The 17936-nt window shown below is 45.0% G+C and overlaps 1 protein-coding gene and 2 non-coding genes across 3 annotated transcripts; all 3 read left to right on the forward strand.

Annotated features, from left to right (window-relative positions):
* The first annotated feature begins 333 nt into the window (after positions 1–333).
* On the forward strand, positions 334–17610 carry LOC118370895 (importin-7). Its single transcript, XM_052462615.1, has 24 exons — positions 334–540; positions 3786–3867; positions 7370–7523; positions 7643–7801; positions 7944–8100; positions 8607–8696; positions 8886–8980; positions 9328–9412; positions 9573–9807; positions 9944–10020; positions 10881–10997; positions 11607–11696; positions 11939–12104; positions 12252–12412; positions 12625–12753; positions 13363–13429; positions 13609–13734; positions 13837–13934; positions 14035–14130; positions 14272–14492; positions 14620–14828; positions 15178–15384; positions 16297–16413; positions 16543–17610. The coding sequence occupies exons 1-24, from the start codon at positions 457–459 to the stop codon at positions 16641–16643; spliced, it is 3123 nt and encodes a 1040-aa protein (XP_052318575.1). The 5' UTR covers positions 334–456; the 3' UTR covers positions 16644–17610.
* LOC118383015 (small nucleolar RNA SNORA23) lies at positions 10534–10708 on the forward strand. The gene has a single exon (XR_004825456.1). It is a non-coding gene; the product is annotated as a small nucleolar RNA SNORA23 (small nucleolar RNA).
* Positions 15542–15685, forward strand: LOC127907438 (small nucleolar RNA SNORD15). The gene has a single exon (XR_008064412.1). It is a non-coding gene; the product is annotated as a small nucleolar RNA SNORD15 (small nucleolar RNA).
* Positions 17611–17936: the final 326 nt, after the last annotated feature.

The raw sequence follows: 17936 nt of genomic DNA on the forward strand, positions 1-17936 counted from the left end.
TTACAGCAGCACAGAGTTTAGTGTTTATATAGTATATTATTGTCGTTTTTACAGTAGCAGTAATATTATTGGCTTTCATTTTTGTGACTAAGTTGTTGGTTGGTTGTTCTGATGTTATGATGTCATCCAAATCATCATGAAAGATCGTGCTGAAAACTTCAAATCTACTAGCCAACTGCAATGACATGCTTTCCATTTTCATAATATTTTTTTGTCTTTATTTACTGACTGTAAGACAGTGTGAGAGAGATATCACACATGTAAAACTACAACTCCTAGAGTGCAATAGTTCGAAGCGGATGTTCGTGTTGGAGAAATTTGGCGCTGATCTATCCGGGTACTTCATTCACTTCTTCCTTTCGCGCCGGTAACTGAAGAGCCGTGCGTCCATGTGCGCATTGACTGGGAATTCATAGACCACAGAAATACTGAATCCGAGCCATACCAGATTTAGCTATGGATCCAAACGTATTGATCGAGGCCCTTCGGGGTACCATGGACCCAAACTTGCGTGAGGCCGCGGAGAGACAGCTGAACGAGGTAAAAACTTGTGATGGTGCTAATCGGGCCTCTTCTGTTGTGTCACACATCAAAGATGGAATGGAGTCCTCCTAGCTTGTGGCTATGGGAGACCAGAGTCAGTCCAGAACTTTGACAGATCAAATATTCTCTTCGAAATAGGTACTCACCGAAACATACAGACTTTTGCCGTTACGGGTGTAATGTCAAAGTTTCGAATTATATTTTAACATCAAGATCTGCAACTCCAAGCGAATCCACCCCGTATACCCGCAGCTGGTTCTTTAAAAACGTGCGGGAAGTTAGCATTAGCTTCCTTGATAATTAGCTGCTAGCTACGCAGTAAAAAGGCTTGTTGGACGATGCTTGCTTTTGGCCTAGTTGATGTATCATGTTTGAATCGTTGGAAAGACGAATTATGCCATTAATACCAGTTTTGTCTACTCGAACTAAATCATGCGATCTAGTATACGAATGTAGCTGGCGTTTGCTAAAAGTTTGAAAATCTGTGATAGCAAGTTGGCTAAGTGGCTCACGTGTCAGGTGTTTTTTTTTTACTGCTGACATTGCCCTGCACAGCAGTAGTGCTAACTAGCTAGCTCGTTGAATTTAAATAGCTAACTTAACTAGTTGGCCAGCCAAAATGTCACCAATCGGACGAATTGACAGTTGTAACGTTAGTTAATCAAGCTTTAATCGGCATACTTTCCTATCAATATAAATGTATGTCTAATATGGGAGTAGCTAATGTTAAATTTATTATTTAACTTGCTGGCTTTGCCTTTCATGGACGTAGCTAACTAGCAAGCTAACTGATATTTGCTAACTAGCTAGGTAGGTTTGATTTGTCGAACGCTAGTTAACTTGCAAGATACAAAGTAAAGAATAGCAATCATTATTAATAATAGCTACGCATTAGTAACGGGGCAAACGTTTTATTTGTACATAATTTGAAGTTAATTTTCGCTGGCTAGCGCTACGTTAGCAACCTTTTGAGGCGAGCGTTACATCAATTACATTGAGTCATTCGATGAGCTGTCCACTTGCGCAGGTTCTTTCGCTAATGTTAGCCGTACAAATTAAATAGCCAGCTATGTGCAACATGGCCTATTATCATTGTCTAGACGTCGATTTTTCATGTAAAATGTAGACGTGCCATAGATAACTAACATACGGACGGCGTGAATTATTTCATGGTCACATAGTTAGCTTTTCACGTCGCAAGCGCAACATTGCTAACGTTAGCTATTAGGAAGAAGTATCTCTTGGGCAATTGTCAATATACTCTGGTCTGTTAGCGGTTATTCTGTCCTTAGAACAATATATGTACGGTGTTGTCATTATAGCCGGGGTTTGAGTGAACTTTAAGTCATGTTGTTATGTCTGTGATATGTACATATTGTGTATGATCAGCTTGAACGTATTGTTAGCAAACTCTAGTTTGATAAGAGTAGGCCTAGCAAGGCTCAAAAATAAAATGTACATGAACTTCTTCACTCAACAATCAGAGTTAGTTGTTTTGTTTTTCGTGACAACAGAATATACGACGCCAAGAATTTGTATCCACAGAACAAGAATGTGCATTTGGGTTGTTAGCTCGGAGCCATGTGTTTTATCCAGGGAGAGGTCTCGTAGTGCATTGTTATCTATATGGAAAGGAGGGGAGCAGGCTATTTTTCATTGCTTATTTTTGACTCCTCTGAAGCAGTTAAGCCTGAACAGTATTCACTTAATATAGCAAGTGATGTAAGGATGGGTGGGGCAAGGCATTGAGACCCATTTTCATTCACTTTTATGTGATCAATGAGTCTAGAAGAAGTATGCTGCACTCTCGTATATACTGGACATCTTAAAATGTAACATTATTAGTTAGTGTCTAGAGAATAGAGAGAGGTGACACACTCACTGTTTGATGCAGACGCTGCAGTCTCAAATGACAGCCTGGATGTTGGCCAGGGCCCTGGCAGGCCATGTGGAGGTCTGCATTCCTTTGATGTGTGTTTTTATGGGGGGGTACATTATATAATGTACCTGTTGCATCAAGGTTTCGGCACCTTAAGTGGCTGTATGTGTATTAGCTACAGCTAATGGAGCTCCATGCCTCAATATAATGGTTATATGGCATTACTGTCATCAATCAATCAAATGTATTTATAAAGCCCTTTTTACATCAGCCAATGTCACAAAGTGATATACAGAAACAAAGCCTAAAACCCCAAAAGGCAAGCAATGCAGATGAAGAAGCATGGTGGCTAGGAAAAACTCCCTACAAAGGCCAGAACCTAGGAAGAAACCAGGCTCTGGGGGGTGGCCAGTCCTCTTCTGGCTGTGCCAGGTGGAGATTATAATAGTACATAGCCAAGATGATCAAACATTCATAGATGACCAGTAGGGCCAAATTGTATTTATTTTTATTTAACCAGGCAAGTCAGTTAAGAACAAATTCTTATTTTCAATAACGGCCTAGGAACAGTGGGTTAACTGCCTTTTCAGGGGCAGAACGACAGATTTGTACCTTGTCGGCTCGGGGGTTTGAACTTGCAACCTTCCGGTTACTAGTCCAGTGCTCTAACCACTAGCCTAGCCTAATAATAATCACAGTGGTTGTACAGGGTGCAACAGGTCAGCACTTCAGGAATATGGCTTTTCAAAGCCGGTCATTCAGAGATAGACAGCAGGTGTGGTAGAGAGAGTTGGAAACTGCAGGTCTGGGACAAAGTAGCACGTCTGGTGAACAGATCAGGGTTCCATAGCCGCAGGCAGAACAGTTGAAACTGGAGCAGCAGCATGACCAGGTGGACTGGGGACAGCAAGGAGTCATCACTCCAGATATAACAGACTGACCCTAGCCCCCCAACACAAACTTTTGCAGCATTGTCATGTAATTTGCTTGGCAAGGAATCAAGAGGAATGCCATGCCACACTTCTTCCTACTTGCAAATAGTACATGGTAGACTTATAGCAATTCCCTAAAAACCGGGCAATGTCTGTATTATCCCTCATTGCGAATAGTTTAATTTTCAGCCATAAACCTATACATCCAAATGAATAAAGCATATACTTCCAAATAAACAAGGCAGGCACAGTGACCATACCCAGTTAAAATGGCAAAATTCTCTTGCTTTTAATTTGTTTTTTATCTGCAGTTGGTAAGACAGACACGTGGTTCTCGTTAATATGTTATACACGGTTTGTTTTGCTGATATGTAGGTCAAATACACATCAGTGTTTGATATTCATGCATCCTTTCCTGCTTTCATTTACAGGGTCACACCCAGGTGAATTTTGTGTCAGCTCTGCTGCAAGTCACCATGTCTGATCAGTTAGATTTGCCCGTCAGACAAGCAGGTGAGTTTCAGAGGATGGGTAGATGTTATTATTATGATGCTGTGGGGCGGGCTTCTGGGCTCTCTTGCAGATGGAAATTCACTGGAACTGAAAGGTGAGAAGAGTATCTACAACCGTAGCTCAAATGAACTGAGCACGCTTTCTCAAAGATGACCCCTGCCCTGACTGCCACAGCTCCCGCACTGATGACACCAGTCATGTTGTGAAGACTGACCAATTTCCCATGAACCTGTACATTTGTTCACCAAGATACACACATGATAGAAAGAGAAGAAAGGTGTTTTTGTTGTATATGATGCCATCTTTATTATGCTACCGTTGCAGCTTATTTTATTCTGTCCTATGGCATTGAGATTTCACACTTCTTTTAGTCTGCTAGGGAGCTCTAGTGAAATCTATAATTTCTCGGTCTGGACAGTCTGTCTAGTCATTGACACAGCTGCCTTTATTATAAAATAACATTCCACATGTTTGAGGGACCGTTCATAGCCTGTCCATGTGTCACACATGCTTCTATGGTAATGATGTACAGTTATATGGTAGGACGATCTGCTCTTGATCGGTGGCTCATTTGACTTTTATTACATTTTAAAAGTGTGCAGTCCTCAGGTGGCTGCCAGACAGAGCCTATCATTTTCAACCTGCTGCTAGCCTCCACACTACCATATTAACTTGTGCTCACCCATAGAACATGATACTATCTTTCAATTTTGTCAGTTCTTCTACATTTACATTTAAGTCACATTGTAGTTTGCTTCAACAACACAATAGTAATGTGACTGCCTGGAGGAAAGTCTTACGTGGCAGCAGCCCATCCAGCCTTATGCATTGGGTGCTAATCTGTGTGCCTCTTGTCAAACAGATGACCTGGATATTTCTAAACAAACCTCCAGGAACTGGTGTGTTGAGCAGGAATACTATCCTTCTTGTGACTGTGCTATTTGTCCTGCCATAGAGCCCTGCTGCACCTGACTCCGATTCAGACCGATTGCATTAAGTTAATGCAGCTGCAGTGGTGGCACGGGATAGATCATATCCGTCATGCCATTGGGTAAAATATGCTTAGAAGTTGGCTTGGGACCCCTCCCCAGGAGAGCCACATGAACTTCACAGTCAGCACTTTGGCCTGAAGTGCTGTGGTAATGAGGCTCATTTGCTGTAATCTGACACGCAAAGGGAGGAGCTAAGCGATTCCGTCACCAGCTAGCAGGCAAATGCCTGGGATTCCCATAAAGGCAGTGAGATCAGACCCAGGTCCCTCCTATTGAAGACAAATGCCCTCATACTTATGACAGATAATAGCATTTTTTTTGTCATGGTTTGTTTTTTCAAATCTGTCACACTGATATTATAGGCAATTGCATTCTTTGATATTTCAGGAATCATCTATTCCCTGCCTCCATGTGTGGGCTAGGGGGATGTTGAGTTGCTGTGTCAGCACTGACTGGCAGGATTATGACTTCCCAGTCAGCAGCACGGCGATCACATCTGTGTCAGCAGTCTGTCTGACCCCCTATCCACCGCCTCGCCTGCCCCCTATCCACCGCCTCACTCTGCCTGTGAGCCACTGACCTCAGACACTCCATTGTGGCTCTGTAGAACAATTTACACCCGTACTCCAAATTCAGACTCACTGTCTGAGCTGCAACACGAGAGGGGGAACTATTGCAAACCCCTAACTAAAGTGCACTTTTACACCTCTGTTCTATGACTCACTCAAGGAATTAGGCCTCTTTCTGCTGCTCTACTCTGATTTTATCAGTTGAATATGGTAATTTCTGTTGTAATTTCAGGGGACAGAGGAAGGATGAATGAGTGACTCCTTGCTTGGATGGGGAGTGCTAATGAATAGGGCCATGCTAGTGTGATAGGACTGAAAGGAAAGGGGCCTAAAAGCACTCCTTACTTGCCCAGCCGACTGCTACTCCCTCTCAGCCTGAGCACATGAGAGGAGTCACATTGAATGTGCTGGTCATGAGATCCACGGCTGCTATCTAGGCTGATGGACTCTTTCACACCACCCAATGTCACACTGACTCGAACGATTTAGAGATCTCCCTGATGTAGTGATTTTAAAGAGACAGAGAATATTGTGCCACTTTAACCAGCTGCAATTCCATAGGAATTGGAAGTGTTCATTTTAAGCCTCATGATCAAAGCAGATTTTTACATCAACACCATACAATTTGCATTAATTATATCGAGGTGGGTGGAATACCAGCTGTACATTAAACCTGCCTTAGAATTACATTCAGTGCATTCGGAAGTATTCAGACCCCTCCCGTTTCCACATTTTGTTAAGTAACAGCCTTATTCTAAAATGCATTAAATAAAACATTTACTCAGCAATCTACACACAATACCCCATAATGACAAAGCGAAAACAGGTTTTTAGAAATGTATGCAATTTTATCAAACTTAATTACAGAAATATTCAGACACAGAGACTCGAAATTGAGCTCAGGTGCATCCTATTTCCATTGATCATCCTTGAGATGTTTAAACAACTTGTGGTAAATTCAATTGATTGGACATGATTTGGAAAGGCACACACCAGTCTATGTAAGGCCCCACAGTTGACCGTGCATGTCAGAGCAAAAACTAAGCCATGACGTCGAAGGAATTGTCCATAGCGCTGCGAGACAGGATTGTGTCGAGGCACAGATCTGGGGAAGGGTACCAGCATTCAAGGTCCCCAAGAACACAGTGGCCTCCATCATTTTTAAATGGAAGAAGCTTGGAACCACCAAGACTCTTCCTACAGCTGGCTGCCCAGCCAAACTGAACAATCAGGGGAGAAGGGCCTTGGTCAGGGAGGTGACCAATAACCCGTTGGTCACTCTAACAGAGCTCTAGTGTTCCTCTGGAGTTGGGAGAACCTTCCAGAAGGACAACCATCTCTGCAGCACTCCTTTATGGTAGCTTGGCCAGACGGAAGCCACTCGTCAGTAAAAGGAACATAGCCGCTCGCTTGGAGTTTGCCAAAAGGCACCTAAAGGACTCCCAGTCAATGAGAAACATAAGATTCTCTGGTCTGATGAAACCAAGATTGAACTCTTGAGACCAGACAATAGCTGTGCATCGACGCTCCCCATCCAAACTGACAGAGCTTGAGAGGATCTGCAGAGAAGAATGGGAGAAACTCCCCAAATACAGGTGTGCCAAGCTTGTCGCGTCATACCAAATAAGATTTGAGGCTGTAAATCGCTGCCAAAGGTGCATCAACAAAGTACTGAGTAAAGGGTCTGAATACTAATGTAATTGGGATATTTCAGTTTATTTGTAATAAATGTAATCTTTTTTTCTCTTTTCTTGTCATCATGGTGTATTTTGAGTGGGGGGGCTATTCAATCAATTTTGGAAAAAGGCTGACGTAACAAAGTGGAAAAAGTTAAAGGGTCTGAATACTTTACAAATGCACTGTATGTAATCCATTTTTAATAGGATCTCTAAGAAGCCTGTTATGTTCAGTCAGTTGATGGCCCCCCTCTCCCTTCCCTAGGGGTGATCTACCTGAAGAACATGGTGACCCAGCACTGGAGCGAGGGGGATGGCACCAGCACGGAGACGCCTGTCAATAACATCCCAGAGGAGGACAGGCAGTTCATCCGTGACAACATCGTGGAGGCCATCATCCACTCCCCTGAGCGCATCAGGTAACCGACCACCCTGTGGCTGCTCAGCTCACTGCACAGCGCCGGCAGAGGGGGGGTAGAGGTAGCTCGGATCAACCAAATTGTCTTCCAAACTTTCTCCGCTCTCTTTAACCCTTCAGAGTGCAGCTGACAACATGCATCCACCACATGATTAAACACGACTACCCCGGCAAGTGGACTGCCATCGTGGACAAGATTGGCTTCTACCTGCAGTCAGATAACAGTGCCGGCTGGCTGGGTATCCTGCTCTGCCTCTACCAGCTGGTTAAAAACTATGAGTAAGGACTCCTTGTTTTAGAGTGACCATGCTGTGACAGTCCCAACCATTTAGGGAATGGGGTGTCATTTGGGACACACAGTATTATAGAGCTGTTTTCTATGTCTTCGGGTGGCTGATGTTTCTGATTGTGTGTTTGACAGGTACAAGAAGCCAGACGAGCGCAGTCCTCTGGTGGCGGCCATGCAGATCTTCATGCCCATGCTGAAGGACCGCTTCATCCAGCTGCTCCCTGACCCCTCCAGTGAATCTGTCCTGGTGCAAAAACAGATCTTCAAGATCCTCTACGCCCTCTTCCAGGTACTACTGACCACATCCTTCACTCTCACCTTCTTAGAAGTTAAGTGTTTATATTAGTCTGTTGATTGTGTAGGGTACTTGTCTAAATGTGGATGTATAGCTGTAGTGTCCAGTTATTTAGCTACTCCTTCCATAATACTGGTTTTGGAGATGGGTCGGTTGTGGTCCTTCTGTGGCTCAGTTGGTAGAGCATGGCGCTTGTAACGCCAGGGTAGTGGGTTCGATTCCCGGGACCACCCATACGTAGAATGTATGCACACATGACTGTAAGTCGCTTTGGATAAAAGCGTCAGCTAAATGGCATATATTATGATTGTCCTATAGGAGGGGAGGGCTGAGGACCATCTGGTCCATGTAGGCTGCTTCTTCTGCTGGCTGTGATGTCACTGGGCAAGACCTGTCCCCTGCTCAGCATGCCAGATTGCTCTGCTGTCTAATGTCCATTGGAAAGACGACAAAGCGTTTTGAATTTAATAGATGGAATTTCTCCTTTTCTCTGTCCACAGTATAACCTTCCCCTGGAGCTGATCAACCGACAGAACCTGACGGAGTGGATGGAGATCCTGAAGACAGTGGTGGACAGAGACGTGCCTCCGGTGAGGGCAGAGAGGGCAGATTTACTGTGGTAGGGCAAGGAGGGGATCATAAATAGGTTGACTATGCAAATCAAGGAGCTCCAAACAGATTAGCTGTAGTTTGTTTGCTTTATTTTATTGCTTCTAGTGGAAACAATACTAATTTATTTATTTTTGTATTTTTTTTCCTTCCCCGTCTGTGCCTCACAGGAGACCTTGCAGGTGGATGAGGACGAGAGACCTGAGCTGCCCTGGTGGAAGTGTAAGAAGTGGGCCCTCCACATCCTGGCCAGGCTCTTTGAGAGGTAAGCCTACTCAACCTACCCCAGCACACTGTCACTACACTGACTGTACAAAACATTAGGAAAACCTGCTCTTTCCATGAGACTGACCAGGTGAAAGTGATAATCCCTTAATGATGTCACTTATCATTCATTACCTGTCTGGTGGATGGATTATCTTGGCAAATGAGAAATGCTCACTAACAGGGATGTAAACAAATGTGTGCACAAAATTGGATTAACTTTTTGTGCGTATGGAAAATGTCTGGGATCTTTAATTTCAGCTCATGAAACATGGGACCATGACTATAAACATGTTTATTTTTTGGTTCATTGTATATTAACCTGTGAAAGCATCTTTAACCCCCCAGGTATGGTAGCCCAGGCAACACTACCAAAGAGTACACAGAGTTTGCCGATCTCTTCCTCAAGGGATACGCAGTGGCAGCACAACAGGTGAGAGGCCAAGGCCACTCTTGGCTTTGTCTGAGCTGAAAGATGTGTGATGCATGACTCTGTGATTGACTGAGGGACAGAAGGTTGCCTTTCAGCTGTGTCTGTCTGCATGGAAGTCTGATCTCAACCAGAGGGAACTGATTTGCCTGTCTGTCTGTAGGTGCTGCTGAAGGTCTTATATCAGTACAAGGAGAAGCAATACGTGGCTCCCAGAGTCCTCCAGCAGACACTCAACTATATTAACCAGGGAATCGCACACGCTGTCACCTGGAAGAACCTGAAGCCACATATCCAGGGTATCATTCAGGACGTGGTTTTCCCCCTCATGTGCTACACGGACAGTGACCAGGAGTTGTGGGAGGAGGACCCATACGAGTACATTCGCATGAAGTTTGGTAAGCGTCATTCTTGTTTTTGGAAATCAGAGAAATATTCTGGTATTTGTCTAACAAAAGGAATGTTTAACTGTAAAGCTATTCTAACAAACCAATGCAATGTGCCATCTGATCTGCTGACTCTGTCATGTCTCAGATGTGTTCGAGGATTTCATCTCTCCCACCACGGCAGCTCAGACCCTGCTCTTCACCTCCTGCAACAAGAGGAAAGAAGTGAGTTGTGGTTCTAATTTTCAAGCTGAGTCCTCCTGGTCCTGGCACAGTCAACAGCCAGCCATGATGTGATCATGGTTCCATCCCAAATGGCACCCTATTCCCTGTATAGTGCACTTCCTCTTTTTTTTTCAGAGCCCAGGTCAAAAGTAGTGCACTATATTGGGAATGTGTGCCATTTGGGATGCATACCCTCGATGGCCAAGTGCCTGTTTTTTTTACTGGCCTCACTCCTGCCCTTATTTATGGCCTGGCCCACTCCTCTTTCCTGCCCGGCCCTGCTGTGGCTCTCATTAGCGCCCTGTTGCTGCAACAACCGTACAGAGCTGTTGGAACCGGTCTGTGGACGTGTTGAGCCAGGAGAACTCTGGAAAACAAAGTAGCATAGCTGGAAGAAAGCACTACTTTAGTTGCTGTAGCTCCGTAGTCAGATGTGTTACGTATTACGGCTTTCTTTCTGTTCTAAATGTAAAGTGTTGTTTTAGCGTGTAGTTCTATTCCGTTTTGGCTGTGGGTGAACGGGGTGTGTGGTGCCTGTCCATGTTACGTGCTGTCGTCTGGCTGTGTCTTATAGTCTGTGCGGCGGTGCTCACTTCACACCTGCAGCCATAGAGCCACTGGAGATCATAGTACTGACCTGTGACGTCTCTGACTCACCACGGGCCAGCCTCCATACTCTCCCACAAACTCTCCTGGTCTGCATCTCAAATGGCACCCTATTCCCTACATTGTGCACTAACCCATGGGCCCTGGTCAAAAGTAGTGCACTATACATGGATTAGTGTGCCATTTGGGACATATAAAAGGTGCTTGATGTTAATGTGAAGCAGTTAGCCAGAATACATTTCTTTGTTCTCTAGGTTCTTCAGAAGACCATGGGCTTCTGTTATCAGATCCTCACTGAGCCCACCTCTGACCCCAGGAAGAAGGACGGAGCGCTGCACATGATTGGCTCTCTGGCTGAAATCCTGCTCAAGGTGAATAACCCAACACCATCTGCTATCTCCTCTTTTCTAGTTGACCTTTGGTCTGACCACATACTCATCAGATGAGGTAGCTGACTCGGCGTGTAACTTTTTTATATATTTATTTATTGTCTCATCGCTACAACTCCCGTACGGGCTCGGGGGAGACGAAGGTTGAAAGTCATGCGTCCTCCGATACACAACCCAACCAAGCCGCACTGCTTCTTAACACAGCGTGCATCCAACCCGGAAGCCAGCCGCACCAATGTGTCGGAGAAAACACCGTGTGCACCTGGCAACCTGGTTAGTGTGCACTGTGCGCGATGAGACAAGGATATCCCTACCGTCCAATCCCTCCCTAACCCGGAACACGCTATGCCAATTGTGCGTCGCCCCACGGACCTCCAGGTCGCGGCCGGTTACGACAGAGCCTGGGCGCGAACCCAGAGTCTCCGGTGGCACAGCCCTTAACCACTGCGCCACCCGGGAGGCCCGGCGTGTGACTATTTTGCCAATTCGTTTTATTACTTAAGTTTACTTTATGGATCCCAAGTGGCAGTCAAATATATTAATGAAATTCATGGTTAACAAAAATAAAATGTTCTTTCCCCCCCAAAACAGAAAAAGGTCTATAAAGACCAGATGGAGTTCATGCTGCAGAACCACGTCTTCACTCTGTTCCGCAGTGAGCTGGGCTATATGAGAGCCAGAGTAAGTGTCACGTTGCCAGATCATTCTGGCCCAGGGCTCCAGTGGGGAGAAGGGGAGAGCATGTGTATCAAGAATATTAATGACAATGATTTGGTATAACACCAATGCTTTCTGTAAGTTCTGCTTTCCCTCATTGCAGTGGCATTTTCAACTCTTCGCATCTTGATAGTTCAAGATAGAAATTCTAGCTTTAGGAGAATTCGGCAAAAATATAGCCAGTTTGTTCTGGTGTTTCTCCATAGGCCTGTTGGGTCCTGCATTACTTCTGTGAGGTCAAGTTTAAGAGTGACCAGAACCTGCAGACAGCCCTGGAGCTGACCCGCCTCTGCCTGATCAACGACAACGAGATGCCTGTTAAAGTGGAGGCAGCCATCGCCCTGCAGGTCCTCATCAGCAACCAGGAGAAAGGTAGCTAGCTATCTCTCCACTGTCAGACTCAGAAACACAACATAGGTGTATATGGAGTCTTTGCTCTATAACATTAATACTTGTGTTCTGCTTAAATCCAAATGATATAACTGATGATCACTAAGTCATGTTTTTCTTCTTTCCTAGCCAAAGAGTATATCACTCCCTTCATCCGGCCTGTGATGCAGGCCCTCCTGCACATTGTGCGTGAAACGGAGAACGATGACCTCACTAACGTCATCCAGAAGATGATCTGCGAGTACAGCGAAGAGGTCACGCCCATCGCCGTGGAGATGACACAGCACTTGGTGAGGAGTGTGTGTGCGCTCAGTACCTGACTCATAAAAAGGCCCTGCGCAGGAAGTCGCCTTCCTTTGATCAGTTTATGATTCCGTTTGTCAGCCATGGAGAGAGGAAATAAGGTCCAATTACCATCTCTCCTAGTTCCATGTTGGTCTGGTTTTAAAGACTCTGCTCTCAGGGAAACCCACTTATGGCTGTTATTCCCGTCTCTCCTCAGGCGATGACCTTCAACCAGGTCATCCAGACGGGGCCTGACGAGGAGGGAGGGGACGACAAGGCGGTGACAGCCATGGGCATCCTCAACACTATCGACACACTGCTCAGTGTGGTGGAGGACCACAAAGAGGTGAGTACAGCCATAGCGTCCTGTCCGTGGGGTCTACTTGTACATCAAGCTGTCTCACGCTACAGAAACAGGGCAGGAGCCCATATCCTATTGGCCATTCTGGTTCGGACAAGGCATATTTACTTACAGCCATTCAACCAAACACCAACTCAGTACAACAGCTTCCCTCCCAGCTAAAGTCATGGTGCTGCCTGCCAACACACTTCCAGCTGCCCACCTGCTCCTGGAAACACACGCTGTTCTCTCATCAGCCTGCAAGGCACTTAGAAATCTCTAGAAATAGCACTGTGGCTCTCTGCCTGTACGTCTGCCAACGCACAGGACCATGGAGCTTGGAACCAGCCAAACCAGCAAATGTTGGTCAACAGTTAGATATGTCTTCTTGGTATACTACTCATGGTCGTTGACTGTATAAAGTAAAGCGATCAGCTGTTTACTTATGTTGTTTTTATCAATGTGCCTACCTACAGGTATTTGGTTTTCTGGAAATGACTTGCACAATGAAATTATCAAATCTACTCTTGCAGCACCACATGCATGTTCATGGTGGATATCTGTGTGTGTGTGTGTTCCAGTGCTCTAACTAAATGAATGGGGTTTCTGTTTTAGATCACCCAGCAGCTGGAGGGTATATGTCTGCAGGTGATTGGCACCGTCCTGCAGCAGCATGTCCTGGGTAAGTCTCCCTTGCTCTTCCTGTCACACCACATTCCAACCAGGTCCTCCCGTCTCTCTGACACGCGCAAGTGGGTGAGGTGCCTAGAGTAATTTATGTGACTGACTCACTCTGTGGGGGTTGTCCTATATTTACCTCTGTCTGAAACCCAGCCTGTGTGTGTGTGTGCTGATTTTCAGAGTTCTACGAGGAGATCCTGTCTCTGGCACACAGCCTGACCTGCCAGCAGGTGTCCCAACAGATGTGGCAGCTCCTCCCCTTGGTGTTTGAGGTCTTCCAGCAGGATGGCTTTGACTACTTCACAGGTATACTGCTCACCAACCTGCTAGTCTCAACTTTGCCTGTTATGGTGATATGACTATTATATAGACACAGACCATATTAAATGGGGAATGTGACTATTTCAGACATGATGCCTCTCCTTCACAACTACGTCACGGTTGACACAGACACTCTCCTGTCTGACACTAAATACCTGGAGATAATCTACAGCATGTGCAAGAAGGTACAGTAATTTACAGCCACTGTGCAATGTGTTCACACATTATATTGGTGGTGTGTATTTTTGCTGGTGTGAACAGGTTGATAATCTGTTGTCCATGCAGGTTCTGACTGGCGATCCAGGTGAGGATCCAGAGTGTCATGCAGCCAAGCTGTTGGAGGTGGTTATTCTGCAGTGCAAAGGGCGCGGAATTGATCAGGTAAGTGTCTGGCTTCTACACTAAATCTTGTATGGCTACGACTGTATTCAAATCTTATTTAAGCTGGTTGAATATCATAGTAACTGCTTTTGAGAAGCACTGTACTATACAGTCACCTTAGACTCTTTTCCGCTCCTGCAGGTTGTTCCCTTGTTTGTGGCGGCTGCGCTGGAGAGGCTGACGAGGGAGGTGAAGACCAGTGAACTGAGGACCATGTGTCTGCAAGTGGCCATCGCAGCCCTGTACTACAGCCCCCCTCTGCTGCTCAACACCCTGGAGAACCTGCGCTTCCCAAACAACACTGAGCCCATCACCAACCACTTCATCTCCCAGTGGCTCAAAGATGTTGACTGCTTCCTGGGGTAAGACCATGCAAGATGCTCATGTTTAATATATTTACAGCTTGTCTGGTTTCTATGGTCGCACATATAGTTTGATATCAAATAGAGCACAAACATGTGCAGTAAGATATTTTGTGTTATCCCCCAGGCTCCATGATAGGAAGATCTGCGTGCTTGGCCTGTGTGCCCTCATTGACTTGGAGCAGAGGCCCCAGGCTGTCAACCAGGTGGCCGGCCAACTGCTTCCCGCAGCCATCCTGCTCTTCAATGGCCTCAAGAGGGCCTACGCCTGTCAAGCAGAGAACGAGAATGAGGATGAAGATGATGATGAAGATGGAGAGGAGGATGAGGAGAATGGTACTGCATTTAAAAAAAATTAACTAGGCAAGTCAGTTAAAAACAAATTATTATTTACAAGGAACAGTGGGTTAACTGCCTTGTTCAGCAGCAGAATGACAGATTTTGACCTTGTCAGCTTGGGGATTTGATCAGTTGCTGGCCCAACACTAACCACTAGGCTACCTGCCACCCCAAATTTGTGCTATCCTCTGAAATTTGTGCTGTCCCATTGTCACTCAACGATTTCAATCTTCCTACTATAGTAAATAGATAAGATACAGCTGCAAGGAGCACTTCAATGGTAGATGGTTTGAGTTATGTTAGTAGATTGATCAGTAATAATTGCATCCATTGTGCCTTTCCTCAGTTGAGCTGGGCAGTGATGAGGATGACATTGATGAGGAGGGCCAGGAGTACTTGGAGATGCTGGCCAAGCATGCAGGAGAGGATGGGGATGATGAGGACTGGGATGAGGACGACGCAGAGGAGACTGCACTGGAGGGCTACACTACAGCTGTCGACGACGAAGACAACCTGGTGGATGAATACCAGATCTTCAAGGCCATACTACAGAGTAAGGAGACCACCTTTCAAGCACACAAAGCTAGTGATGGGTCGTCAAGTTAAGGACACAAATTTGATATAAACAGTGAATAAGTGTTTACACTCAGTCAATATTACGAAACATATTTGTGAGGCCTGTTATTTACAGTGCATTATTAGTACATGCTCTTCAGTGATGATACGATGACGAGTCGGAACGGGACACTGTGTCTGTGGTCACTGGGTCAGGGTCACGTTCTGTGTCTCTGGGTTCAGTTCCCCACAGCAGCGTGTTCTTCAGTTGAAGACATCGAGGCATTTGTCTGAGAAGGTTTAAAAACACAATACAGGCCTCCCGGGTGGCGCAGTGGTCTAAGGCACTGCATCGCAGTGCTTGCTGTGCCACCAGAGACTCTGGGTCTGTCGCAGCCTGCCGTGACCGGGAGGTCCATGGGGCGATGCACAATTGAATTGGCCTCGCGTCGTCTGGATTAGGAAGAGTTTGGCCGGTAGGGATATCCTTGTCTCATCGCGCACTAGCGACTCCTGCGGTGGGTGGGCGCAGTGCACGCTAACCAGGTCGCCAGGTGCACGGTGTTTCCTCCGACACATTGGTGCTGCTGGCTTCCGGGTTGGATGCGCTCTGTGTTAAGAAGCAGTGCGGCTTGGTTGGGTTGTGTATCGGAGGACGCATGGCTTTCGACCTTCGTCTCTCCCGAGCCCGTATGGGAGTTGTAGCGATGAGACAAGATAGTAACTACTAACAATTGGATACCATGAAAAGGGGGTCAAATTCACAACAACAAAAAAAGAGAGAAAAAAACAATACAAACGAGATCTCGGTATTGAAGATATCAATGCAATATGGTGCATTTTTTTATGCTTAAGTGTAATTCGTACCTAAAAGGGGAGGAAAAAATGTAACTGAATTTCTCCAACTCAGATATCCAGACCCGTGACCCAGCATGGTACCAGGCACTCACACAAACCCTTGATGAGGAACAAGGAAAACACCTTCATGACATTGGCACACTTGCAGACCAGAGACGGGCAGCACATGGTAAGTAAATGTATCCCCGTCATACAATTAGACAGCATTTCATTTTTATTTAATCGTTTTAATTTCATAGGAAACAAACACTTACCATGTTTGGCCTGTTGTATAATTGCCCTATTTTCTTCATGCTAGAATCCAAAATGATCGAGAAGCACGGCGGATACAAGTTCACAGTGCCAGAAGTGGTGCCAACTAATTTCAACTTTGGAGGCAACGCTCCAGGAATGAATTGAGTCGTCCCTTCTCCCTTTTATTACTCTGACTGATTGTAGTGAAGTGAAAAAAGCTTGTGTTGTTCCCTTAAGTAGTGGTTCCAGAACTGGTTCTTCTCACTGACTCTTCAATCTGACTATCAAATTGGAAATAGCACCAGAAGAAGTGGGAAGACAACCAAATGCAACAAATGGCTGGGAAAACAAACCAAGAACTTGAGCTTGAAGCAAGAGAAAAAATAAGCTCTAAACAACATTGTCTTCTGGGATCCAATGTGGAGGATACTAGGACGGGGACTTCCTTTTTTTTTTCTTTTTCACTTAAACAAAACGGGAGGGCTTAACAATTTGAAATTGATAACGGGACTAAATGTTTCATCATTTTCACTGTTTTGGCCAAAAGGCTGTGCGTGATAAGATTATACCTCTGGCAGTAGTGTTGTCTACATTATTTTCTGCATTAACAAATTCTCATGTTTGTTATGTATATACAAGCCAAGGTTCTTGATTTTTAAGTAGCCTTGCTAAAACAACCAGAGGTATTTGTAAGGTGTCAAGTGTATTCATATGTAGCATATTGGATACTTCATAGCACTATGTGATGCCTGATCTCTGTAAATTAATGACTAGCACTTTCATATTGTTCAGGTCTCCTAGCCTTCTGTATCAGACTGCAATTTTTAAATCAATTAAGACCATTTAAAACACAAACTGCTGTAACTTTGGTTACGGTGTAGAATAATGAGTGGCATCACCTTGCTGCTAAAGTGGAAACATTCTTGATTCCTAAAAAAAGAATGCTCTTGGTGTTCAGTTTCGATACAAGACGTGATGTGAGCACTGTAAGTCAATTGGATACTTCATTGAAGCATGTACAATTAGACTTGTCGTGAAGGTCTCAAGCATTTGGTTGGTGTATGGATGAACCATATATATATATATATACACACACACACACACCAATATATTAAAAAAAAGTTAAGTTGGATTGCATGCATTTGACTGTTTACTAACAGCTACACAGTTGTGCACTCAGTCATTTGATTTGGAGCCTATATTTGAGTGAATGTCTGTATACTCTTGTCAGATCAGGTGATATGTAGTCTATTTAGAACTATGCTGCCAGCTAATTATAATTCTAGTTTATTTGCTACTACGGCTAGAAGGGTGTCATGTCCTCCTTGGCAAGCGTTGGTCACTCCCACTAGTAGAGCTTTACAGTGTCTACATTATCAGTGACCGATATAACTGCATACTGCGCAGCACGATATAGACGAACTAGAACGTGGCCATAAACTTGCTTCAAACTGCATA

This window comes from Oncorhynchus keta, chromosome 14, assembly GCF_023373465.1.
Source record: "Oncorhynchus keta strain PuntledgeMale-10-30-2019 chromosome 14, Oket_V2, whole genome shotgun sequence".
Taxonomy (NCBI): domain Eukaryota; kingdom Metazoa; phylum Chordata; class Actinopteri; order Salmoniformes; family Salmonidae; genus Oncorhynchus; species Oncorhynchus keta.